General features: G+C 40.1%; 1 protein-coding gene across 1 annotated transcript in view; it reads right to left on the bottom strand.

Moving 5' to 3' along the window:
* The window catches only part of PLBD1 (phospholipase B domain containing 1), a 70,472-nt gene that overhangs the window by 23,166 nt on the left and 23,416 nt on the right, over positions 1-23,890 (bottom strand). Inside the window, exons 3-6 of the mRNA XM_007196159.3 lie at positions 14,237-14,320; positions 12,779-12,917; positions 7,982-8,122; positions 7,426-7,570 (exon numbers count right to left, since the gene is read on the bottom strand). Coding sequence (XP_007196221.3) covers positions 7,426-7,570; positions 7,982-8,122; positions 12,779-12,917; positions 14,237-14,320 — 509 coding nt within the window. The remainder of the gene's footprint in view (positions 1-7,425; positions 7,571-7,981; positions 8,123-12,778; positions 12,918-14,236; positions 14,321-23,890) is intronic.

Raw genomic sequence — 23,890 nt, 5'->3', positions numbered from 1 at the left:
ACGCAGCCAAAGAAAAAAAAAAAAAGATAGATTCTAATTTCCTTTTCTTGAATGTGGGCTGATCATAATAACTTCCTTCTAATAAACAGAACGTGGTGGAAGTGACAGTATATGACTTCTGAGACTAGGTCATAATAGGTATTGCTGTCTCTGCCATGCTCTTTCAGATCACTTGGTCGGGGGGAAACCAGGAATCCTGTCCTGAGGATACTTGAGCAGTCCTGTGAAGAGGCCCATGGAGGGGAATCAATTTCCCAGCACCATCTTATTGACCATGGAAGTGAGTCACCTTGGAAGTACATCCTTTAGCTTTAGTTAAGTTACCAGAGATTTCAGCCCCTCAGTCTCTGAGTCTTCAGCTAAAGCCCCAGATATAGTGAAGTAGAGACAAGCTCTCCTCACTGGGCCATATCTAAATTCCTTATCCATAGAGACTATGAGATACTAAATGGTTACTGTCATTTCAAGTCACTAATTTTGGGGGTGATTGGTTATGTAGCGATAGATAACTAATGCATATATACAAGCAATGAACAATTGGAAAAAGGAATAAAAAATTGATTCTGATTACAGTAGCATCAAAAATCATTTAGGATTCAAATTAATTTAAGGTACGTAAGACCCATATACTAAAAACTACAAAACATTGCTCAAATTAAAGAAGACCTAAATAAATAGAGAAACAATATTTATGGGTTGGAAGACTCAGTATTACTGACAGGTTGATTATCTCTGATTGACTTAAACCTTCAATGCAATGGAAATCAGTAGATCTTTTTCTTGACATGAACAAATTTTATTTATTTTTATTTTTTAATACAATTTCTAAAGGTCACATTCCACTTACAGTTATTACAAAATATTGGCTATATTCCCCATGTTGTACAATACATCCTTGTAGCCTATCTTACACCCAATAGTTTGTACCTTCCACTCCCCCTACCCTATAAACCCCTCCCCCACCTCCCCACTGGTAACCACTAGTTTGTTCTCTATATCTGTGAGTCTGCTTCTTTTTTGTTATATTCACTAGTTTGTTGTAGTTTTTAGATTCCACATATAAGTGATATCACATAGTATTTGTCTTTCTCTGTCTGACATAAGTGAAATAATTCACTTAGCATAATGCCCTCCAAGTCCATCCATGTTGCTGCAAATGGCAAGATTTCATTCTTTATTATGGCTGAGTAATATTCCATTGTGTATATGTACCACATCTTCTTTATCTGTTCATCTGTTGATGGACACTTAGGGTGCTTCCATGTCTTGGCTATTGTAAATAAAGCTGCTATGAACATTGGGGTTCATGTATCTTTTCAAGTTAGTGTTATTGTTTTTTTCGGATATATACCCAGGAGTGGAATTCCTGGGTCATATGGTAGTTGTATTTTTAGCTTTCTGAGAAACTTCCATAATGTTTTCCACAGTGGCTGCACCAATTTACATTCCCACCAACAGTGTACGAGGGTTCCCTTTCTCAACATCCTCGCCAACATTTGTTATCTGTGTTCTTTTTGATGATAAGTAGATCTCTGCACTGCAGTGTTCATGCAGTGGTAATGCCTACCTTTTCAATGCTGTCATTCCCTATGGGATTCTTGACTGCATAGCCAAAATCAAGAGTTGTCTGTATACAGTATCCTGGCGGAGGACTAGCCAGGGCTTTTATCTTCCTTTGCCCTATCACCTCTTAGGTAAAACAGACCATGGCTATTCAAAAGCTTCTTTTTTTGCTTCAATAATACAGGGCCACCTTTCTTAGAGTATCCAGAGCTTCAGGCAATTAATTTTTGCAGGGCCCCTGCCTATATAAACAATTTGATTAAGAAATATATGACAAAATTCAAGGGCCCATGTGAGGTATAGTGATTTATTAATGAAGATTTAGAATAATGAGTAGAGAAACATATTGTCTATCGTCCAATCAGTGTATGTGAAGATGCTTTGTAATGTCCAGGTACCACCTCTTTGTATTTATAGTCCGATGCATTATTTCTGGAAAATTTTATATCTCCCTTCATGAGAAAAAAGCAGCAATACTATTACTCTCAAAGCCATGACTCTTTGTAACCTGTTTGCACTGAAACAACATAGATTTCTTTGCCTCTGCAGTTTCTTAACGCCATTTACTTAATGACTCTGCAACGTTTATCATGTCACCTGTGAATACTGAATTCTAATGACTCTCTCAGAAATCATTACTGTGCTTTGTTAATCATGACCACAATGGCAACTCTTACCCACAGTATTAAGAAAAATGTGAATGATTATTCTTTTTCTGGTCATTAATTACATTCAGAATTTTATAGAGTAAACATACATCAACGTATTTCCAACTTTTGCCTGTCTTCTCTCAGACTTCCTATGCTATAATCAGTGCTCTCCTAGAATGTGGTCTCTATGCATGCTGCCTACACGCCTACCTTTGATACACTCCCGCCTGTGGGTAAGAGAGATGAGAAGCCTGAGGCAGGAGCCAGAAGAGCAGTCTCAACTGCTCCACAGAATATCCATCCAACTTGTAACTTGTTAACGACTCGTCAGAGTAGGAAGTCACCTCATCAACTGGAGGCATGAGATCTGTTACAAAGGCCTGGCTGTGTTAGAAAGCAAGGTTTTTAAAGCCCTTTTAGGGGCCAGGGCCAGCCCTCCCCACAGCACTGCTGAACACGTGGTGCAGAGCCTGCAGGGGGTGCTGTGACTGCCACAGGGGCCAGTGGGGGAGCATACAGAGTAAAGCCCACTTGTCACCTCCCCTGCTGCCCTTGGGTAGAAAGGAAGCAGCACTGCAGTGAGAACACAGGTGAAAGCAGACACTTAAGCCCAAGGGTAAGCGTGACCTTTGGCAGCCTAGGGCCTAGTGACAGTTGCAAAAACTGGGGCTCCAGACAAGTGTGTAAGCTTTTTACCTGGGAAGTGTTGCCGAGCTGTAGTGAGGCCAAGGGGATGTACAAGGATGGTGACTCCCAGCTTATGTCCCCTGGCAATGTCTCCTTAGCCTCTAGATGCATGGGAAACCTGAAGTCTGTCTGAAGCTGAAGCACCAGGCTAAGTAAATAGGTCTTTTTCACAGGGATACTTGGGTTTTACTTCAGCTTGCTGTCTGTGCAGTGCCCTGGGCGTGGTAGCCTGCCAAGAGCTGTCTTTCTGATCGTTACCGTCCTGTGGAGCTCAGGAATGCCAGGGCCCCTGGCCAGCAAGGCCGGGGGATCAAGAGGTGTCCCCTATGTGGATTGAATGTGCTCACTGGCTTTAGCAGGGCAGCTGGAGAGTGGAGGGGAGGGGGCCCGCTCACTGGCTTCAGAAAGGCAGCTCTTCAGCCCCAGCCAGGGGGCAGGGGAGTGTTGCAACCACTGCATGTGCAGACTTCAGCAAGGAAGTAGGACACTGCAACGACCACTCCCCCCTGCCTGTTCAGCTAGGCAGTGGGAGGGTGCTGCATCCGAGCTCACCCCCCTGTGCTGGCATGCTAGGTGGAGACCGCACCAATGGCTTCCGCCGGCGCCTCTGCCTTCAGGACCATTTCAGTTGCCCCCTGCCTCTCCAGCCTTTAGGTTGGCAAATGAATCTTCCTCACATATGGCACCTTCCAAACTGTTGCTATTTTGCTGGGTCTTGGGGTGAGTAAGACCACGTGCAAATCCTTTACTAGGGGAATCTCAGTTTCCTATAGCACTTTGGTACCCTTGGACAGCAGCCCTGTTGGGTTTCTAAGCCAAACGTTTTGGGAGCTCATCATTCTGGTGCGGATCCCAGGGGCTGGGGTGCCTGGTGGGGGTCACCAATCCCTTGCTCCTCCTGGAGAAGCACCTGTCTCATGAGATCCCTCCTTATCGCGTGTTGCTGCACACAATAAAGTGGGGTCTTTTGCAAGACCATGTCTCTACCTCTCCTACCTGTCTCAGTGTGGTCCTTTTATTCTCTGTTGTGGGAGTCAGTTCATTTCATTTTCAGATCTTTTTCAGAGGGAAATGATCCAAATGTAGCTGTAGATTTAGTGTGTCTGTGAGAGCAGGTGAGTTCAGAATTTTCCTACTCTGCCACCTTGGACCCCACCTTAAATCCTTTCTAGATTAAGATGGAGGTTATTATATAAATTTATTTCCTTGAATAACTACCTGTATTTTTACGGAGTCAGCTGGGACTCTCGTGAACACAGAGCATGAGATTGGCTTAGATAAGCCTGGGTGAGCTGGGGTCAGCACATCCTTTTGCAATATTGATGAATGTATTGTGAAGGATTATTATTGTTCCTCCTATTCTCCTATGCTAGAGTACAGTTTTGGGAGTGCCCTTCCAACAATTCTTATTAGGCAATTATCCCTCAAGGATTCTGGCAAGGACCACAGGAACACTATTACTGCTATATGAATTCGGCGGTCATTTTTGACATCTTGTTTTCTTCTTGAAGAGGAATATCAATCTTCCATCCGTATATTGACTGACCATCTGCAAAACTTTATGTGGTTTGAGTTGCCTGGCTTGTTGCCTCAGGCTTCTACATGTTCTGTTGGAAGCCTCTCTTGTCCTCCTCTCGTGGGCCAGACATTTTGTAATTCTAAAATGCAAATCTATTAATGTCACTTCCACTTGTCATCTTAATGGTCTTGCATTGCCCTTCATTCCCTCTCCCTGGCCTTCTCCACACTTTCTCTTGCCTATAGGCCTTTACATGTGCTGCTTGTTCCACATGGAACATTCTATCACCCCATTATCCCCATTGGCCTGGGGAATTTACACTTGCCTTTGTGTCTCAACCTAAATTTTACTTTCTCTTAAAAGCTATCTCATCATCCCCAAACTAGGCTTCCCTATTATTACACAAATCACACTTTAATCATTGCTTTTGTATTTGTGTCTATTTTTCACCAGAATGTAAAGTTTGTTGGAATAGGGGCTGCATTTGTCCTGTTTTTCATCACAAATACTCTGCTTAGCACATTTTAATAGAAAACTGTAGATGAATAAATTATATCATGACTTGATCTATCAGTTCTGACTCAATAACTCTTAATATCCTTGTCCGTATCAGGAAGAGCCTCCAGGTCCTGCCCCTTTGAATACAAAACTGACACCACGTTCCTAACCCACTCAATCTATCATGGTACTCCTGCACCAAAGAAAAGCAACAAGTCACCTAGCTTATTTCTGGGATCAACAGCACATACACATGGCATAAAGTTCATGCTAAAGCTTAGTTTTATATCTATGCGATGAATTCCGTATGGCTGATCCCGTAACTAAACAATTCTTTGTAATATAAATAAAATTCTACATGTTTTTTCATGTTGGCTGTTGAAAACAAAGCAGTCCAGTTAGAGAAACTATGAATGACATTGCTCCACTGGCTCCTGTAAAAACATCTTGGAGTAAAAAAAAAAAAAGTCTTTTTGTTTTCTCTCAGTTTAATTGCTCTACAAATCTCTATTATCTATATATCTACTTCTAAATCTATCTATTCTGGAAGCTATATATGCAAATATGAGCAAGGTCAAAAGTTTCATAGGAAATCCCTCCATGTCCTTCTCCATCACTACCTTTGGGATTCAAGACTATTAAGACTATGGAAGAACACCATTCTGCAGAGATTTCAAAGCAAAAATTTCAGGTAACAGCTGAACTTTGCATTTTATCACAAATAAGAGGAAGAGTATGAATATTTGACTGTCTCAGTATCTTGCTGTCCTTAAATTTCAGTCCAAAGGAACACAGAAGAATCAAAGCACAGTCTAACTTGGAGAAGGGAGTTCTCAGTCCCCCTCAGTACTAAAACAATTAAGCAAACTATGACAAAGATGAAATCAAAGTGGTCTCAAAGGAAGGATCAGGTCACAAGGACAGAAAGACATCACTTTATTCCCCTGGTGAGAATTCCCACTAGGGTGATGTTAATATTATCAAGAACAGGGCTTCCCTGGTGGTGCAGTGGTTGAGAATCCGCCTGCCAATGCAGGGGACACGGGTTCGGGCCCTGGTCTGAGAAGATCCCACATGCCGTGGAGCAACTGGGCCCGTGAGCCACAACTACTGAGCCTGTGCGTCTGGAGCCTATGCTCCGCAACAAAAGAGGCTGCGATAGTGAGAGGCCTGCGCACCACGATGAAGAGTGGCCCCCGCTTGCCGCAACTAGAGAAAGCCCTCGCACAGAAACGAAGACCCAACACAGCCAAAAATAAATAAATAAATAAATTGATTAAAAAAAAAAAATTATCAAGAACAACAGTGCCAGAAGGGACAATAATACTCTGACACAAATACTCTTACAAAGCTAGATATGACAGGTGGTTGGTATAACCACCCTGTAAGTTGCATATATGTAATTAAAGGTCAAAAGTGTCCACATCACATCTGCATCGGACACTTAGATGTTTGGTAAGAATTTACCCCTTGCCTTTGCTCATTATGTTTCCTGAAGAGGTTGCAAACCTGCAGTTGAGGGTAATTACAGCTAGCAGACACACGTTTTGGGGTTCACACGGTGGGTTTTGTTTTTCAAATCCATATTTCTCTCTTGAGAAGCTAGAGGATATGGAAATACTGATCTCCACATGGCTGGGTGACAATAGTCAGTGGGAGCCAACTGGCTCCCTGTCAATGGACCATGTGTTTGCTACAATTGTTTCCATTTCTATTTTCTTATACCAGCCCCCTTTATTCATTTGCATCATCTTCTGTCTCCTTTAGGTATAGGAGTTTGCAATCCCAACTCTACAAAGACCATCCTTCCCATCCATCTCTACCTGCTCAAATTCTAGTCATCGTTCATGGTTCATCTCAAATGTCCACCTTTTTCCTTTTTCCCAACAATCAGAAGTGAGCTGTCCCTATTTTGAATACTCACAACATTTCTTACACTTCTTTTGTAGCCTATACAGTATCCAGTAATAATATTGTTCTTATCTGTATAGTACTTATCTTGTTTGTGTAAGATCTATAAGCTTGTACATTCATTCACCCATCCATTCAGCAAAAATTTATTAAGTACTAGGTGCCACATACTAGGTAAACTGCTGTGGATATTGCAAAGAATAAGAGAAATGGATAAATCAACTATACTCCAATTAAAAAAAAAAAGAAATCATAAAAAAAGAGAAATGGAGACAGGCTCTCAAGGAGATGCTGAGATCAGGATCTATCTCGCTCATCTTTGATTCCACTGCAGAGCCTAGGCAAGTGCCTTGTGCTTAGTGAATACTCAACTGGCATTTGTTGAAGTGAACTTTTGTCAACCCTATTAACATAGTTTATGACATTCTATTAAATACAAGTATTAGAGCTATATTTCATAGCACTCTAAAAACCAATTTTCATTAATGTATGCTAATCACTAAACCTTTCTTCTTCCATTCCAGTTACTCTAAATCACTAAGGTTTTATCCTGAAATAGTACTCAAAGTACTCAGATGTCTCTCTAAATTTATTTACCTGGGTAACTGCTGAAAGAGAGGCGACTACTGCTGGTGTCTTTATCAATGATGTTGAAGTCCCAGTGTTTATATATCCTGAGCATGGCAGCATACGTGTACCAGCTTGAGTGAGCAAAAAAGATGTTCTCAAATCCAGGAAGAACCTATAGCCAGAATCACAGTGAAGTATACAGATAACTGACTACAAATGTAGGAAGTGTAGAGGGATATGTCAATTAAGGTGTTTATTGCTGTTTTTGTTACTGGAAAATTAACCTTTAATGTGCACAAAACAGACAGAGTCTGTCCTAGCTTCCAAAATGGAAGATTCTGGATGGTGGGAGTGGCAGGTACATAGAGCACGGGAAAAATGATGGAAGAAACGGGTAACATCATGTACATCCAGTTCCCTCCATCAGTTCCTTCCAGTTCTTAACTTCTATGACAGAGGAACCCATGAGCTGATATATAACTATAGCTGGGAGTGGTGAGATGTTACCATACTTGGGTGACATATAGAAAAAGTCCATATGGACCAGAAGAAGGACAAAGAGAAAGGCTGCCGCATGTCTCACCTTAATGAGAGCAGAGCAATGTCCCATGTCCCATCTCTTAAAAACCTCCAGGCCGGAGTTTTTTGTGGGAGAAAGTGTGGGAATCAGGTCCAGCAGATCTCCAACAGCATTCAGGAACTGAATCTGGAACAGGGTTATGGGCTGGGAAAAGACAGAGACTGCACTTAACATTGATTTCAGACAATCAGACGTCATTTTCTATTGTGAGGGCTCCTCTTGTTAGGTATCCATTACATTATTCCTTTGTGAAGGTTCCCTAATGTAACAGATACACTAGATTTTATTGTAGTTTATAAAGTGATTTTTATTACTTTATAGTTTGTGAGACGTTTTAGCCTGTTAGCCACAGATTTTGGGAGTGGGTCCTATGAGAGTAAAGTACACAGAGCACTTTGCTTGCATTCCTCTACAGCAGGTTTTTTCAGTCTTGGCACTAGTGATATTTGGGGCCAAATAAGTCTTTCTTGTTGGGCAGGGGGGCTGGGCATTGTAGGAAGTTTAGCAGCATCCCTGGCCTCTACCCACTAGATATCAGTAGCACCCTCCCAATTTTGACAACCCAAAATGTCTCTAGGCATTGCAAAATGTCCTCTGGTGAGAAGTCATCCTCAGCTGAGAAGCACTGCTTTACAGCAAAAATATTCAACTAAGGCGCTTTTGATTTTGATCGTATGTTTAACACAGGACTAACAGACTTGACAGCATTAAACCTGAAGCAATTATCAGGCTTGAACATGAACTCTGTGTTAACTAGAGAGCACTGCTCCAGCAAGATTCAAACCACCAGAGTCGCCCAGGGCTAGGCATCTACAAACAAATTGGTTTTCGGGCAGAGGTGGTGAGAAGACAAATACACATGACAATTTTAACAAAAGCAAAAGCAAGAAAAAAAACCCAAACCTGATTATTTATTTATATAAACATTCTCTTTGTTTTGTTTTTGAATAAGTAATCCATTCATTATTCAGTATTTTTTTAAATTATAAGATCTATAGTGGAAATTCTCTTCACTCCTATCCTCTGTTCACTCAAGACCCACCCTGTCTCCAGCTTACCACTTTTATTGGTTTCTTGCGTATCTCTCTAGACTTTTAAAAATGTCTTACAAATACATTTTTTAACATAAATGATAGTGTGTTATATATACTTCTCTTCACCTTAATTTTTTTCTCTTAATATCTTTTCATATCTTGGGGACCTTTCCATATTTGATATAAAAATCTTCCTCATGCTTTTAAACAGTATTTCAATGAATGGATGCATTATAATATTTTTAACCAGTATTTTATTGGTAGACTTTCAGGTGGTTTCCAGTCTTTTGCTAATATAAATAATGTAACAATAGTCAGACTTGGACACATCATTTTGTATGTGTGTGAGTCTGTGTGTAGGATAGATCTCTAGAAATGATTTTGATTTTAATAGATGTTTCCAAATTGTCTTCATAGGGCTTATTTCAATTATACTAGTACAGCCTAACAACATACTAAACAATTAGTTTATTTCCAGTTTGATAGGTGAAAAACAGTATCTCATTGTAGTTTATACTGGCATTTTTTCTATTATGAGCACCGCTGAGCATATGTTTAAAAATCTTTGGATTTATTTTTTGTGAACTGTGAATGTGCTTTATCTGTTTTTCTACTAGGTTATACTTGTTTACCTACTTTTAAGAGTTCTTTAAGTATTAGAGAGATTAGTTCATTGTCTCCGAGATGAATTGCAATATATCTTTCAGTTTGTAATTTGCTTTTAAATATTTTGCCTTTATTTTAAAAATTAAGAATGATATCATACATATGAAAGAATAAAGATGTATATGCACAGTTTAAGGAAAAATAATAAACTCCTATTACCCACCTCACAGTTTAAAAAATAGAATATTAGCTGTGCCTTAGAAGTCACCAATCTCATTTCCCTTCCCTTCCCTACCAGCAGTAACCACTCTACTAAATTTCATGTTGTTCATTACTTGCTTTTATTATTTTATCATCTATGTATAAATCCTTAAACAATTATTTTTAAAACTTTTCCTGGTTTTGAATATGTACAAATAGAATCATACTGTGTTCATTCTTTTGCTCAAAATTATTTTTTGACATTTATCAATGTTGATCATGTGGAAATAGTTCATTCATTTTCATTCCTATATGGTATCCCATTACATGAATATATAGTGTCACAATATCCGTATGATAAATATCTGGGGTGTTTCCGGTTCACAGCAAAACAATGGTACTGTGAACTTTTACGTATTTGCGCCCCATTTTTGAGAAACTATGTAACATCTGAGTGGATCTGCCAGGTTGTAGACTGTGTTATCCTCAAATGTTTCAAGTAATGTCCAATCCTTTTCCAAAGTGGCTGTAATAGTTTACTTACTCCAATAGTGCTTGGGATTTCCCAGTTCTGGTGTGTAATAGGATCTCACTGTGGTTTTACTATGCATTTTCTTGAAATAGAGCCTTTCATCACCTGTTTATTGGCCATATGTATTTCCTCTTCCAAGAAATTCCTCTCGATGTTTTTGCCCACTGCCCATTTTTCTACTGAGTATTTTCTTTTTAACAATTTGTCGATGTTCTTTATGTATTTTAGATACAAATCCTTTGTTAGTTAAATGTATTGCAAATATCTTCTCCTGGTTTACATCTTATCTTTTCACTCTCTATACTGTCTTTTGATAAAAAGAAATTCTTATTTTAATTAGCTGAATTTGTCAATCATTTTCTTCATGGTTAGTGCTTTTGTGTCTTAAGACATTGTTGCCTACCCTATGTCGTATCCTCCTAGTGAAGACTAAATGATACTGGGTCTAGGCTATTGTCATTACTTCCAGGCTTTTTCAAGGGACAAAGCAAGGAAACGTGTACTTTTTTTTTTTTTTGGCCGTGCCATGAGGTTTGCAGGATCTTAGTTCCCCAACCAGGGATTGAACCCAGGCACAGCAGTGAAAGTGCTGAGTCCTAACCACTGGACCACCAGGGAATTCCTGGGAAACGTGTATTTTTTAAAAGTAATGATTTGCTACCTATATTTCAACTTAAAAACAAAAACCAAAACACAGGATCTTTACTTCATTGATTTTTCTTATGCTGAAAATCTTGTTATCTAACATACTTATTTGCTTTATCTTACTATATCAAGTGAACTCTATCAAATTTCAAAATAGCAATATCAATATTTTTACTAAAGTAAGATTACAATTCAAGGTCATTTGTTTTGGTTTTGGTTTTGGTGATTCTTCTTGTCTGTAGCATCTATTCCACTGAGGATGTACAACAGTAACTGTGTTTTAAGGTCACTTGAAATACTGCTGTCCGTATGGTTATGCCACAAACTTGATGCACCATTAGGTATATTTGTGTCAATTTGTTTTCAGATCTTAGGAACTGCTTTGCTTTAAAAAATTTTTTTTAAGTATGAACAGCATTTACATAGTTCCAAAGTCAAATGTAAAAAGCAAGTTACATTCAGAGAAATGTAGCTTTCATCTCTGTTCCCTCCACTCTCTTTTCTTCCTTCTTTTATAGGTAATCATTTATTTTTTAGTTTTTGGCTTATTCTTTCACTGTTGTTTCTCCTTGAAAAAATGAGCAAATCTATCTATTATCTATCTATCTATCTATTTATCTATTATCTATCTATCTATCTATCTATCTATCTCAATTTCTTATGCAAAAGGTAGCACATGATATACACTGGTCTTCCCATTTTCACACTTAATAACAGATTCTGAAGGTCATTCCATAATAGTACATGGAGATCCACCTTATTCCGGTTTACAGCTACATCATTTATGCAGCCAGTCTTCCATGTATTTGGCTGTTTTTGGTCTTTTCACTATTATAAATTATCTGTGATGAATAGGCTTGCATTGTTGCCAGTGAACCTTTGTGATAATCCTAGAAATGGGATTACTGGGTCAGAGGGTAAATGAGTGTGTGATTTTGGTACTGGGTGCCAAAATTCCTGTCCTTAGCAGATACACCATTTTTTATTCCCACCAGTCTTCTAGGGAAGTACCTTCTTCCCATTTTTCCCCCCATTGCCTTGCCAACACAGTATGCTCTCACACTTTGGAATTTTTGCCAAATTGATAAGTGAGAAAGTATTTCTCAGTATGATTTTAATTTGTATTTCTAATTTTATTAGCAAGGCCAAGTTCATATGATTAAGAGCATTTTTTGCATCTATTTTCTATAAACTGTCATTTTATATATTTTGTCCAGTGTGAGTGTGTGTGTGTGTGTGTGTGTGTGTGTGTGTGTGTGGTATATATATTACCCCCAGGAAATAAAATCTTCCTAATTTTTGGAAGTATATTACACGGTACCTTTCAATCCTCAATGATTCAGTAAACCTTTCAAAAAAATTATGATGCATGGGCATGTGTTTGTGTGTGTGTGTGCGTGCTGTGGAGGATGAAAGCATAGAACTCGTACATTTTATAAAACTTAGACATTTTTCTTTAACAAACATATTGTCTAAAACACTTGCTTTATTAGGTTAATTAAATAGCCAGTACATTCATATGGAGCTCTTTAACCTACCCCAGAGTATAGCATGAATGAGACTGAAAGAACACAGAAACAAGCTGGTTTATTTGTGAGTTAACCTGACACTGAGTCAGGTGCTAGCAATGAGATAGATAAGACAGTTCTACTGTGCAAGAAATTTATTCCCTAGTCCTAATTTGATCTTCTCCTTAATTGGAATGTATCAATAATTTTAGAGATAATTTTCGATATTCTTGCCATACCATATAAATCCTGAGTAGCTTTTAACAAATCTTACCTTTGTTCCTTCTACTATAGCCCTCTGCGTTGCCCCTACATACAGCCCGTCCATTTGTGCCATAGCATAGCCTGTGTGTCTCCAAAATGGGTCGTCCTTGTTATTTTTGATGTTATCCCGGGCCCACTGATCTTGCTTCCTGGAAGGCAAATTAGATTTGTACTAGAGGTCTCCATGGTTGTTCACCCAAAGCTAAATTAAACCCAGGTATTTAGAGATTATATATTCAGATACTTAGGCTAGCTAGTATAATTTAAATTCTGGATCTTATAACATTCCAATCACTTTGAAAGGATATCAGAGCAAATCCTAAATGATTTTTAATCTCTCCCAAGGACTATGACTCTTCCATTCTAACTTCCCCCATGCTCTATCTAGAACTATCTAGAAACACAGGTGTAATATTTACTTATCTGTGACACTGAGACCTAAGAAAGTCGAGGATAGACTGTTCAAATGTATCTCATATAAAATCATGTTTCACTAAATTGGTAAGGACAAGTTGACTAACTTTACTTTGTAGATAGAAGTGATAAACAACAGGAAAAAACAAAAGCTCTTAAGGACGGGGTGGTGTGTATTTCTCTCAGATCATTTTCATAGTTTATGGTTCGCCCTATTCCAGTTGTCGCTAATAACAGCCTCAATGCCTCTGTCCTGGGAAAAAGTCTTTTTTTTTTTTTTTAATAGTCCTTTCATTCTCTCTCCTCTTTTTGTTGTCTGCACTTTATGCAGGATGAGTTGATATAAATTGTATACTAAAAGCTATTTCTGATGTGTTCAGGCTATCTCTAGATCAATTTAAAAATAGTGTCACTGCTTCATGGGATCTAGCCCAGATGCTCTGTAGGACCTTAGCACCTGACGAAGGGGTTGCTTAGTATATAATTTGGAGGGCCAAACCAAGAGCTCCTTTATCCCCAAATTAGTCTCATAGTCTGTCATCCCACAAATATAAAACAAATTTTCTGAATATTGAGAATTATTAGTCTTCAGAAAACTTTACTAAAATGGAAATATTCTCAGAGGATGTTAAGAATTATAACTTTAGATATGAGCTAACTCCCCAGCTAGGATGAGTCACCAGGTCCATGAAACGGAAGCACCTTTCAGAGGGAGGAGGAGGGATTTCTGCAAGGAGAGGAGCCCCCAGGTGGAAGGGATCCAGGGGTTTGACTCTGCCTGTCTTGCACTGGTGAGGTCTTCCTCTAGCTGTGTCAGCAATTGATAATGGGATATTTAACCTGACCTCTGAAAGAGCACAAACTAGAAGGCATTTGTCCACAACCAGTTTTCATGCCATTACCAAAAGGTGCTATACTTAACTACAAGAACTACTCCAGAGTCCTGCCTAAGAGATGGAAAAGAAATTGGTGAAGGAGAAATTGCTGTTTGAAATGACAGATTCAAGCCCTGAAGCCTCAACAGCAATGAGAAGAGGAAAGCTATTATACTTACGTTAAAAACTCCTGTACTTTATCCACCACGGAACGTTTGTTAATCAGCTGTGGGTAGAGGTTTGTGAAGTGGTCATACATATGTCTGAAAGGAGAGATGAAAATTGTTACATTTCCATTTTTCTTCTTGGATTTTCCCATCACAGTAAATTACCCAGTATTTTGGCTAACTGGGATGTTCCCTATGGCAAACCTTCCCTATCTTCTTTTATAAATCAAATGCACAATTTAAAATGGGAAATACTGGGACTTTGCTGGTGGTGCAATGGTTAAGAATCCGCCTGCCAATGCAGGGAACACGGGTTCGATCCCTGGTCCAGGAAGATCCCACAGGCTGCGGAGCAACTAAGCCCGTGCGCCACAGCTACTGAGACTGTGCTCTAGAGCCGGGGCTCTGCAACAAGAGAAGCCGCTGCAATGAGAAGCCCGCGCACCACAGCAAAGAGTAGCCCCCGCTTGCCGCAACTAGAGAAAGCCTGCGCACAGCAACGAAGACCCAGTGCAGCCAAAAATAAATAAATAAATAAATTTTAAAAAAATAAAAAAATAAAACTGGGAAATATTCCCAGCAGATAGAAAAGCATAGAATATAACGAACACCCAAGTATCCACTACCCAACTATATAAAATCATTATATTTTGCCATATTTGCTTCATATTTTTTAAAAAAGACATAAAACATAAGCTAGAGTTCAACTGCTGCCACTAATTGTCCTCCCTTCTCCCCAGAGGCAACTGCGGTCTTGAATGAGTGATTTATTGTTCTCATGCACATTTTTATACCATCTCTCTCTCTATATATATTTAATCATAAATAATGTATATTATCATTAATCATGTTTCAGAACAAATATAAATAAGATCATACTATCTATCACCCTAACTTGTTTATTTTTCTCCACATGATATTTTAAAAGAATTATCTGTTATCATCTGCAGCTTAAATTTATTCTTTTCATGTGTTGATGGTATTCCATGTTATGACTACATAAAAATTCATTTATGCAGTCCTATGATAGACATTTAACTGGTTTTTAATTTTTCGCTATTACAATGCAACTTCAAACATTGTTGTAAATGTCTCTTTTTACACATTCATTTTTCTAGTATGTATGTGTATATATACATATACATATAAAAGTAGAATTGCTGGGGTGAATATTCTCTACACCTATAGTTACTAGATACTGCCAAATTGTCCTCCACAGTGATTGTACCAAATTACGTTCTCCCCGACTACATGGTAGATCTCTCCTTGCTCCTTAGCCTTGCCAACACTTGGCACAGTCAGACTTTCAAATTTTCAACAGTCTGTTGTATCTGAAATGATTCTTTGTTTTAATTTCCATTCCCCTCAGCATTATTGGCTATTTGAGATTCTTTAAAACTTATTTAAAAAGTTAAATGTCCCTCATACGCTATACAGTAAACATTTTTGGTGAGCTATAATTGACATACAACATTGTATAATGATTTGATACATTTATATATTGCAATGTGATTATCACCATAGCATTAGCTAACACCTCTACCATGTCACATAATTGTAATTACTTTTTGGTGGTGAGAACAATTAAGATCTAATCTCTTAGAAACTCTGAAGTTTATAATACAGTATTGTTGACTATAATCACTATGCTGTGTGTTGGCTCTCCAGGACTTATCTACTAGTTGCAAGTCTGTATCCTTGAACAACATCTCCTCAATTAAACGTTTTTGAATTGATGAAAATAATCCACTTACATCTGTTGTGATTTTAATATACTTGGATTTATTTCTGCAGTCCCTTCTGTTTTCCATTTACCATCCCTTTTTTTGTCCCTCTTTTATGGTTTCCCTGTTTAAATAACATTTTCATTAACCTTCTTTTTACTTCTGCTAATTTAGAAGCTTTATATAAAATGTACAATTGACTCTTGAACAACATGAGTTTGTACAGCAAGGGTCCACTTATACATGGATTTTTTTCAGCAAATACATACTCTTTGGATATGGAGGGCCAACCGTAAGTCTACATGAGGATTTTTGACTGTGCAGGGTTGGGGGTGAGGACTCAGCGTCTCTAACCCCAGCATTGTTCAAGGGTCAGCTGCATTTCTATTCCATTAGTGATCATCATTAAAAATTGTGAAAACATTCATTATTATGCATTTTATTATAAAATCTAAATGACTTTTTTTGGGGGGGGCAGTACCATGTGGCATGATCTTAATTCCCCGACCAGGGATCAACCCGTGACCCCTGCAATAGAAGCATGGAATCCTACCCACCGGACTGCCAGGGAATTCTTATATAAAATCTAAATGAATTTTCTATTTCTCTCCTCCTCCAAACATACATATTTTAGCAAGCTTTACCTACCCATTGACATCATCCACCATGTTATTGTTCAAAGATTTAGTTTTACCTTTTCAATTAAAAAAATATTAAAATAATTTTTATTGTTTAACTTTTACAATCAAATTTTATTAACTTCTTTGTTTTTTGTGTTAACTATTGTTCCTTATATCCCAAATGTTCCCTCTTGCTATTTTTGTTAATGTATGTCCTATAATAGTTTAATAGAAGTCTGTGCATGGTAAAATATTTTAACTTATGTATCTAAAAATATCATTATTTTGCCCTTGCTCTTGGATAATTTAAACGGTTTTAAAACTCTAGTTAGTTATTCTTCCTCAGTACTTTAAAAATATCATCCTCATATCTTCTGGGTATATTGTTGCTAATGAGAGGTATGCTGTCAGTCAAGCTGAGATTCCTTTGTAATCAATATTTTTCTTTCTGATAGCTTTTAAAATTATTCCCTTTATCCTCAACTTTCTGTAGTTTCATCCTCTGTGTTGTAGCAATTTAATAGGCTGTGTCTTCCAACTAAGGACTCGTGTCTTTCTCAATTTTAATCAATTCTCAACTATTACCCTGTCAACTATTGCTTATCTGCAATTCCCTCCAGTTTCTTTTTCTGGGACTCCTAATAGACATATGTTGGAGTTTCTCAATCAAACTTCTCTATTTAATAACAGCTCTCTCATTATTTTTACCCCTTTCTCTCTTTGGGCAGTGTACTGTATAAATCCCTCAGTACTAATGTCTGATTCAGAAATTATTTCTCTGAGTTTGTCTAGTCCAGGGTTTGCCCACTTATTGATATTTTTAAAAATTAATTTCCATAATTTTCATTTATGATATTTCAAGCAGGTTCTTTTAAAATATCTACCTATTTCTTCCTTTTTGTTCCCTACATTTTTCAAGTTTTCCTTCATTTATGATATTTCATTTATGATATTTTCATTTTGATATTTCAAGCAGGTTCTTTTAAAATATCTACCTGTCTTCTTATTTCTTCCTTTTTGTTCCATAAAGTTTTCAAGTTTTCCTTCGTATATATGTGTGTGTGTGTGTGTGTGTGTGTGTGTGTATACATATATTTTGTTGTCGTTGTTGTGACCTGCAGCTTGAGTGATCCTAGTTCCCCAACCAGGGACTGAACCTGCGCCCTCGGCAGTGAAAGCGCAGAGTCCTAACCACTGGACCACCAGGGAATTTCCAAGTTTTCCTTCATTTAAAACTTAGAGTACCTTAAGCATATATAAAGTCTTTGTTAAACCCATCTACAAAATTAATCTGGAGTGTATTAATGACTTTATTGTTGATTTTGCTGACTTTTTCTTAGCATTCAATTTCTTTGTGCTTTTTTGAACTTGGTATTCAGGCATTTTAAGTTATGTGTTTGTTTACATTCTTAAATTCTTCCCCCGCACCCCCTTCCTTTCTCCCTCCCTCTTTCTTGCCTCTCATTTTCTTCTAGGTACTTCCATCGGACTCCCTGAGAACCAGGTCTTATAGCGGCTTTGGGGACTTCTTTCCTATGGAATGCTTCACGTTTATGTGTCCTGGAACCAGCACATGGATGATTTGGTTCTTTTGCCCACCCCGCCTCCCGTCAAGCTCACGGTTTCTTATACATCTCTACACCAGAGTGCACATCAGCAGAAGTTATTCTGTGGCCTCCTATTTTTCCAAACAGTCCAAAGCAGCAAGGTTACTTCTGCTTCCCAGCCTTGACTCAGCTCCCTCAGATCACTGAGGCCTTCACCCACCAGCAGGGGTGACTGTCTCTGCCTGCTTCACGCCAAGGGCCCAGCAGATCCATACCCCATCGCTTTTCCGCTTCATTTCTGGTTCAAGAGATCTTTAATCTTGTTTGGGGGGGGCAGCTATATTACCATGATGATCTCTTTCTATACATTTTATCTACTATTTGCTCTAAGTTTGGAGCAAAGTGGGTCAAATTGTGAGCCCCTTGCACCCTCTGGACTGGAAGTTTACCTGAAGTCTGAGTTCTGGTTTTTATTCGATGCTTTTTATCTACCTAGAGGTCAGCACTGTGGAACTTTAGATATCTTTATCTAATGGTTTCCAGAACTGAAACTGATAAGATGAGAATAGAGTTTTATTGCCAGTGAGGCAAAGAACATTAAAATCCTTTGAAATGTTTTATTTTATGGTCCTTGAATTCAACAAACCTCATGAGTGCTTTTCCTTCAAATTATCTGTAAATATTTTTTAAAAATTGAATTATCATATTTAACTTTTGTTTATATATCTTTTATGCTGCCATGCCTATTCTTCTATCAAGTTGGTCCCTTTTCTATCATCTCTAAAACTGAGGGAGAGAACAGCAATAAAGCTAGACAGGTATGTGGGTGACAGGGAAGGGATCCTCTGCCCTGGCCTCATATTTCAGGTGAATGGAATGCAGAAACTCCAGGTGAGTTGGATGACTTGAACTAGTTGCTTAGGGACGCAAAAGCCTTTCTGTTTTCCCTCTGAGGTTGCATGGGGAAGTAGAGATGGCTGCCAGGACTCTCTGGCCTCATGAGCCAAATGCAGCACCCCTGCACCCCTCCATGAGTTTCAGGGAGCAGCCAAAGGCTTTCTTGTCTGGCCTAGGGTGGAATAAGAGGACATTGGGAGTTGATGGACCTCCTGGGGGCAGAGGACTTATACTTGAGGTGACTACTGCAACCTCGATGGCATTGACTTTGCAACTGGAGACCAGGGAGAGCATGGAAGCCTCATCAGATGTCAGGTGGGGAAACACCCAAGCTAAAGACTCAGTGAGACTGTTCCACTTCAGTAAATGTGCCAGAGAAGGACACGGGACAATCACTGCTTAAACATCTCCCCTCCCTCCAAGATGCCTCAGTAACACCAATCCATTCTGGAAAAAAGTGTTTGGAAGAGGAGTGGAACATTCTGAATTGACTCAGTTTCGATGATATTTTGTTCCTATTGAAATGACTATGGTAACATTTCCTGCCATGACGAGGAATGGGCTCTTAAAATTAAAATGATTTAAATGGAAATAAAGTTCTCTGCTTTTGGAAAAAATAATTTGTGGGCTATTGACCTACCAATGCTCACTCAGGTAAAGAAACAAAAATTCATACTTCTTACCTAAAGTCTCCATCACTGCACCCTGCCCAGCTCCACCCAGAGTTCCAGATCCTCTCAATTTTTCAGTCTTATTTCAATATAGGGCTGTGTTTCTCAACCGGAGTGATTTTTCCCTCCAAGGGGCATTTGGCAATGTCTGGAGACGTATTTTGTTGTCACAATAGGGGGAGGGAAGGTGCAACTGGCATCTAGTGGGTAGAGGCCAGGGATACTGCTAAACTTCCTACAATGCCCAACAAAGGATAATTCAATCCCAAATGTCCGAAGTGCTGAGGTTGAGAAACCCTGAAACAGAGGAACATTCATCCTGACGTGGGGGTGGCTGCTGAGGAGGTCCTATAACAGTAAAGACAGAGGTAGATAAAGGAGGGTAACTAGGCTAGAATTATTAAAATTTTTTCTTTCTTTTTTTGGGGGGGCAGGGGCTAAATTTTTTTTTTTTTTTAAAGGATTTTCTTATTTATTTATTTATTTATTTATTTATTTTTGGCTGTGTTGGGTCTTCGGTTCGTGCGAGGGCTTTCTCCAGTTGCGGCAAGCGGGGGCCACTCTTCATCGCGGTGCGCGGGCCTTTCTCTATCGCGGCCCCTCCCGTCGCGGGGCACAGGCTCCAGACGCGCAGGCTCAGCAATTGTGGCTCACGGGCCCAGCTGCTCCGTGGCATGTGGGATCTTCCCAGACCAGGGCTCGAACCCGTGTCCCCTGCATTAGCAGGCAGATTCTCAACCACTGCGCCACCAGGGAAGCCCCAGGGGCTAAATTTTTTGATTCTGATATTCAGAGCTGGGGAAGAGAAACCTGCACGTTGAGATCAGAAGTGGAGGCTTCACCTGATCCTGCCCCGCCCAGGGGTCCTGAGGAACATAATCCACTCACAGTCCCCTGAGAAGGCTGAGGCCCTTCTCTGATCTTTGAGCCTGGGGCCCTATACTTTGGCGTGCTGGAGCAACACAGGACAGCAGATAAGAGCAGAGGCTTTTGAATTCTGAACTCAAAGCTTGATCCCTCCTTGTAGGCTCTACGACCATAAGCAGGATTCCCAACTTCTCCATGCTTCCAAATTCTCATCAAACAGAGCCAAGACCAGTCTCCATGTCAAGGATGTGTTAGATTTTGTTTCAGCTCCTGTGGTGTGTCAAGTCAGTAAGTTTCGTCCTAAGTTGGCCGAGACTTTGCCCATCTTTCCATCTCTCACACACACTTTGTGACAATCACAAAGACACATGGACACCTACTTTTCCCTGAATCTTTTTGCGTTATGTTAATACCATATCACTTAGTGCTTGTCAGGTGATCTCTCCTACTCTTTCCTAGTTGTTTCAACTTCCTACTTCCTGGGTCTGAGGCCATATCAGGCTCCTTTAGTATTTCCCGCTGTGATTAATCCATGTGTGTGTGTATGTGTGTGCATGTGCACGGACTCCAAAGCTGGACAGCTGGTTTCCAATTCTGGCTGCTGCTTACTAGCTTTGTGACTTTCAGCTACTTACTTTACTTCCCTGTGCCCAAGTTTTCTCATCAGTAATATGGGGATAGTAATAATATATACCTCACAGCATGGCTGTGGATTAAATAATTTAACATATATAAAATGTTTTGAACAATGCCTGGCATATTTTAAATTATATATATATATATATGTGTGTGTGTGTGTGTGTGTGTGTGTATATATATATATATATATATAAATATAAGTGCTAGTCATCTGATAATTTTGAGGGTGTGACTGTGTCTTACTTATCTTTGCTTTGGCTACAGCCTTGACCTGGAGCCATATTCAGTTTCTAATATCAGAAGGAGCAAGTTGGGGGTCCGGGGGAGATTCTTGAAGTATCTCTTGACGGTAAGACAAACGCCCAAAAAGGTTACGCCTTTGACTATTCTCTCTACTTGTGCCATGATCTTGCTAGAACCTCTTTTCATCATAGTTTTAGCAACTGTTGTGTCAACACATTACCTTAGAACGAGTGGAGAGAGTACTCAGGAACTCACTCCCCACTGTCCCTCTATCCCCAGAGCCCGGCACAAGGTGGTATAACGAGGGCGTGTCGCATTGAATTGTGGCACCCAGACTGGCTAGGTAATTCCAGAGGAGGTCATTTCTGCATCTGCCTCAGCAACACAAGAGATCAGCCACTCTGTTAAAAACTAGAGCAGACCAGGTCCTCACACCCGCATCACCATTCTTTCCAGAAAGGTTTCCTGACTTATTTTATTAAAAATCAATGACTGTTTATCAGCTTTTACATCATTCGTGAGCCATCAGAGACTCTTAATTTGCAACTCTTAGGGAGCCACCCAGTAGAGTTAAAAAAAAATGAAGGCAGAAATTCCATTTGGCCAAGGCTGCTAGACAATGCATTACATGGAAATGCATAGCTGACACTTCCGATTCATCTCTCACAAAACTGGAACAACAACAGGATTCAATGAAACTTCATAAGCGTGTAGTTAAGTAACCACTGGGGGGCAGAAGTGCTGTGCCAGGCATCTGGGGTATATAAAGATGAATAAGGTGGGGACCCTGTCCTCAAGGCACTAACAGGTGGTGGAGGGGAGAGATGGGGCTCCGATCCAGTGGAAATGGAATCAGAAAGAGCTTCATCAAGAAGAGAGCATCATATATACTGATTCACTTTGTTGTAGAGCAGAAACTAACACAACATCGTAAAGCAATTATACTCCAATAAAGATGTATAAAAAAAGGTCATTTCTGGGAGCTTCCCTGGTGGCGCAGTGGTTAGGAATCCGCCTGCCAATGCAGGGGACATGGGTTCGAGCCCTGGTCTGGGAAGATCCCACATGCCGCGGAGCAACTGGGCCCGTGTGCCACAACTACTGAGCCTGCGCATCTGGAGCCTGTGCCCCGCAAAGGGAGGGGCCGCGATAGTGAAAGGCCCGCGCACCGCGATGAAGAGTGGCCCCCGCTCGCCGCAAATAGAGAAAGCCCTCGCACAGAAACGAAGACCCAACACAGCCAAAAGTAAATAAATTTAAAACAAACAAACAAAAAAACCCTGCCGTATATGCGCATGTCCTCTCTATAAAAAAAAAAAAGGTTATTTCTAACAGCTATATGATGTATCATCATATTGGCACACAATATAAAATACTGTAATTTCAAAAAAAAAGCATAAAACAAAAAGAAGAGAGCATCTGAGATGGGTCTTGGAGGTTGGGCAGGATTTTGAAAGGTGGAGACGGAAGAGGCAGCACGTGGCTCTCAGGAATCACAGCTCTAAGAGATGCTAGGAAGGGGCCGTGCGGGAGGCTGAGGGGCACCACACGCAGCCTCAGGGGCCCCTCCGGAACGCACGTCTGCGTGGCGCATCACGCAGTGAGGGGCTCCTCAGGGGCCGGGGTGGGCCAGTGGAAGAAGAGGGAGAAGAGAGTGTGAAGAAGAGCAAGCCAGCGAGAGAAGCTCCTGAAAATAGTGAACGCCTACCCCAGCCTGTGGCCCTGGTGGATCTGCCTCCGCCGCACACGGTGAGATAACCCTGCAGGAGCCGCGCACGTACACGGCCAGGCGCTTCGGGTTACAGGACAGAGGGCGGGCCCCGGACAGTGTCGTAAAAGTGTCGTAAAAGCCCAAAGAAGCAACAAATTGCTGCGTGCTTCGAAGGCAGTGATGGAGGATTTGAGCGTATTTCTTTGTGTTTTGATTTGGCCTCTCGAGTATTTCATAGGTTGGAAAAAGCAAATTATATTTTCTGAGGCCGTCACACCAACGTCCTTATCTGCCTGTCTCAGTCGTTCATCCCACGATGTTCGTCCTTTCACACATCTCCCGCCGAGGTGCGGGAGAATGTAAGGCACACCACTCCATTTTAAATGTGGTGATGTGGGAAAACGTGGCAGCCCTATACTTCCCACTGCTCTTGGCAGCTGCCTGAGCAGCTCTGCAAGATGAGAGGAAAGCAAGGCAGTTCTTTCTTTTGGCCTCTGGCACAAACTCACCTTCTCTGCCCTGGCTCCAAGGCTGTGTCTTGGTACGTGGAATTGTCCTTTGCAAAACAGTCCCCAGCAGTATACGTTTCAAATTGATAAAACGATGTCTGTGTATGAAGATGCTATTGCTTCTCATACAACTGTCCCTGTGTAGCTGAAAACAAAGAACTCTAGCCTATGACTTGTATTCTTTCTCCGCCATTGGTTTGTGGCTACAGTCACAACTTCCAGAGGGTTGACATTTTAA

Source organism: Balaenoptera acutorostrata, chromosome 11, assembly GCF_949987535.1.
Source record: "Balaenoptera acutorostrata chromosome 11, mBalAcu1.1, whole genome shotgun sequence".
Lineage (NCBI taxonomy): Eukaryota > Metazoa > Chordata > Mammalia > Artiodactyla > Balaenopteridae > Balaenoptera > Balaenoptera acutorostrata.
The sequence above is the reverse complement of the archived record's forward strand: the minus strand, read 5'-3'. Positions and strand labels throughout refer to the sequence as shown.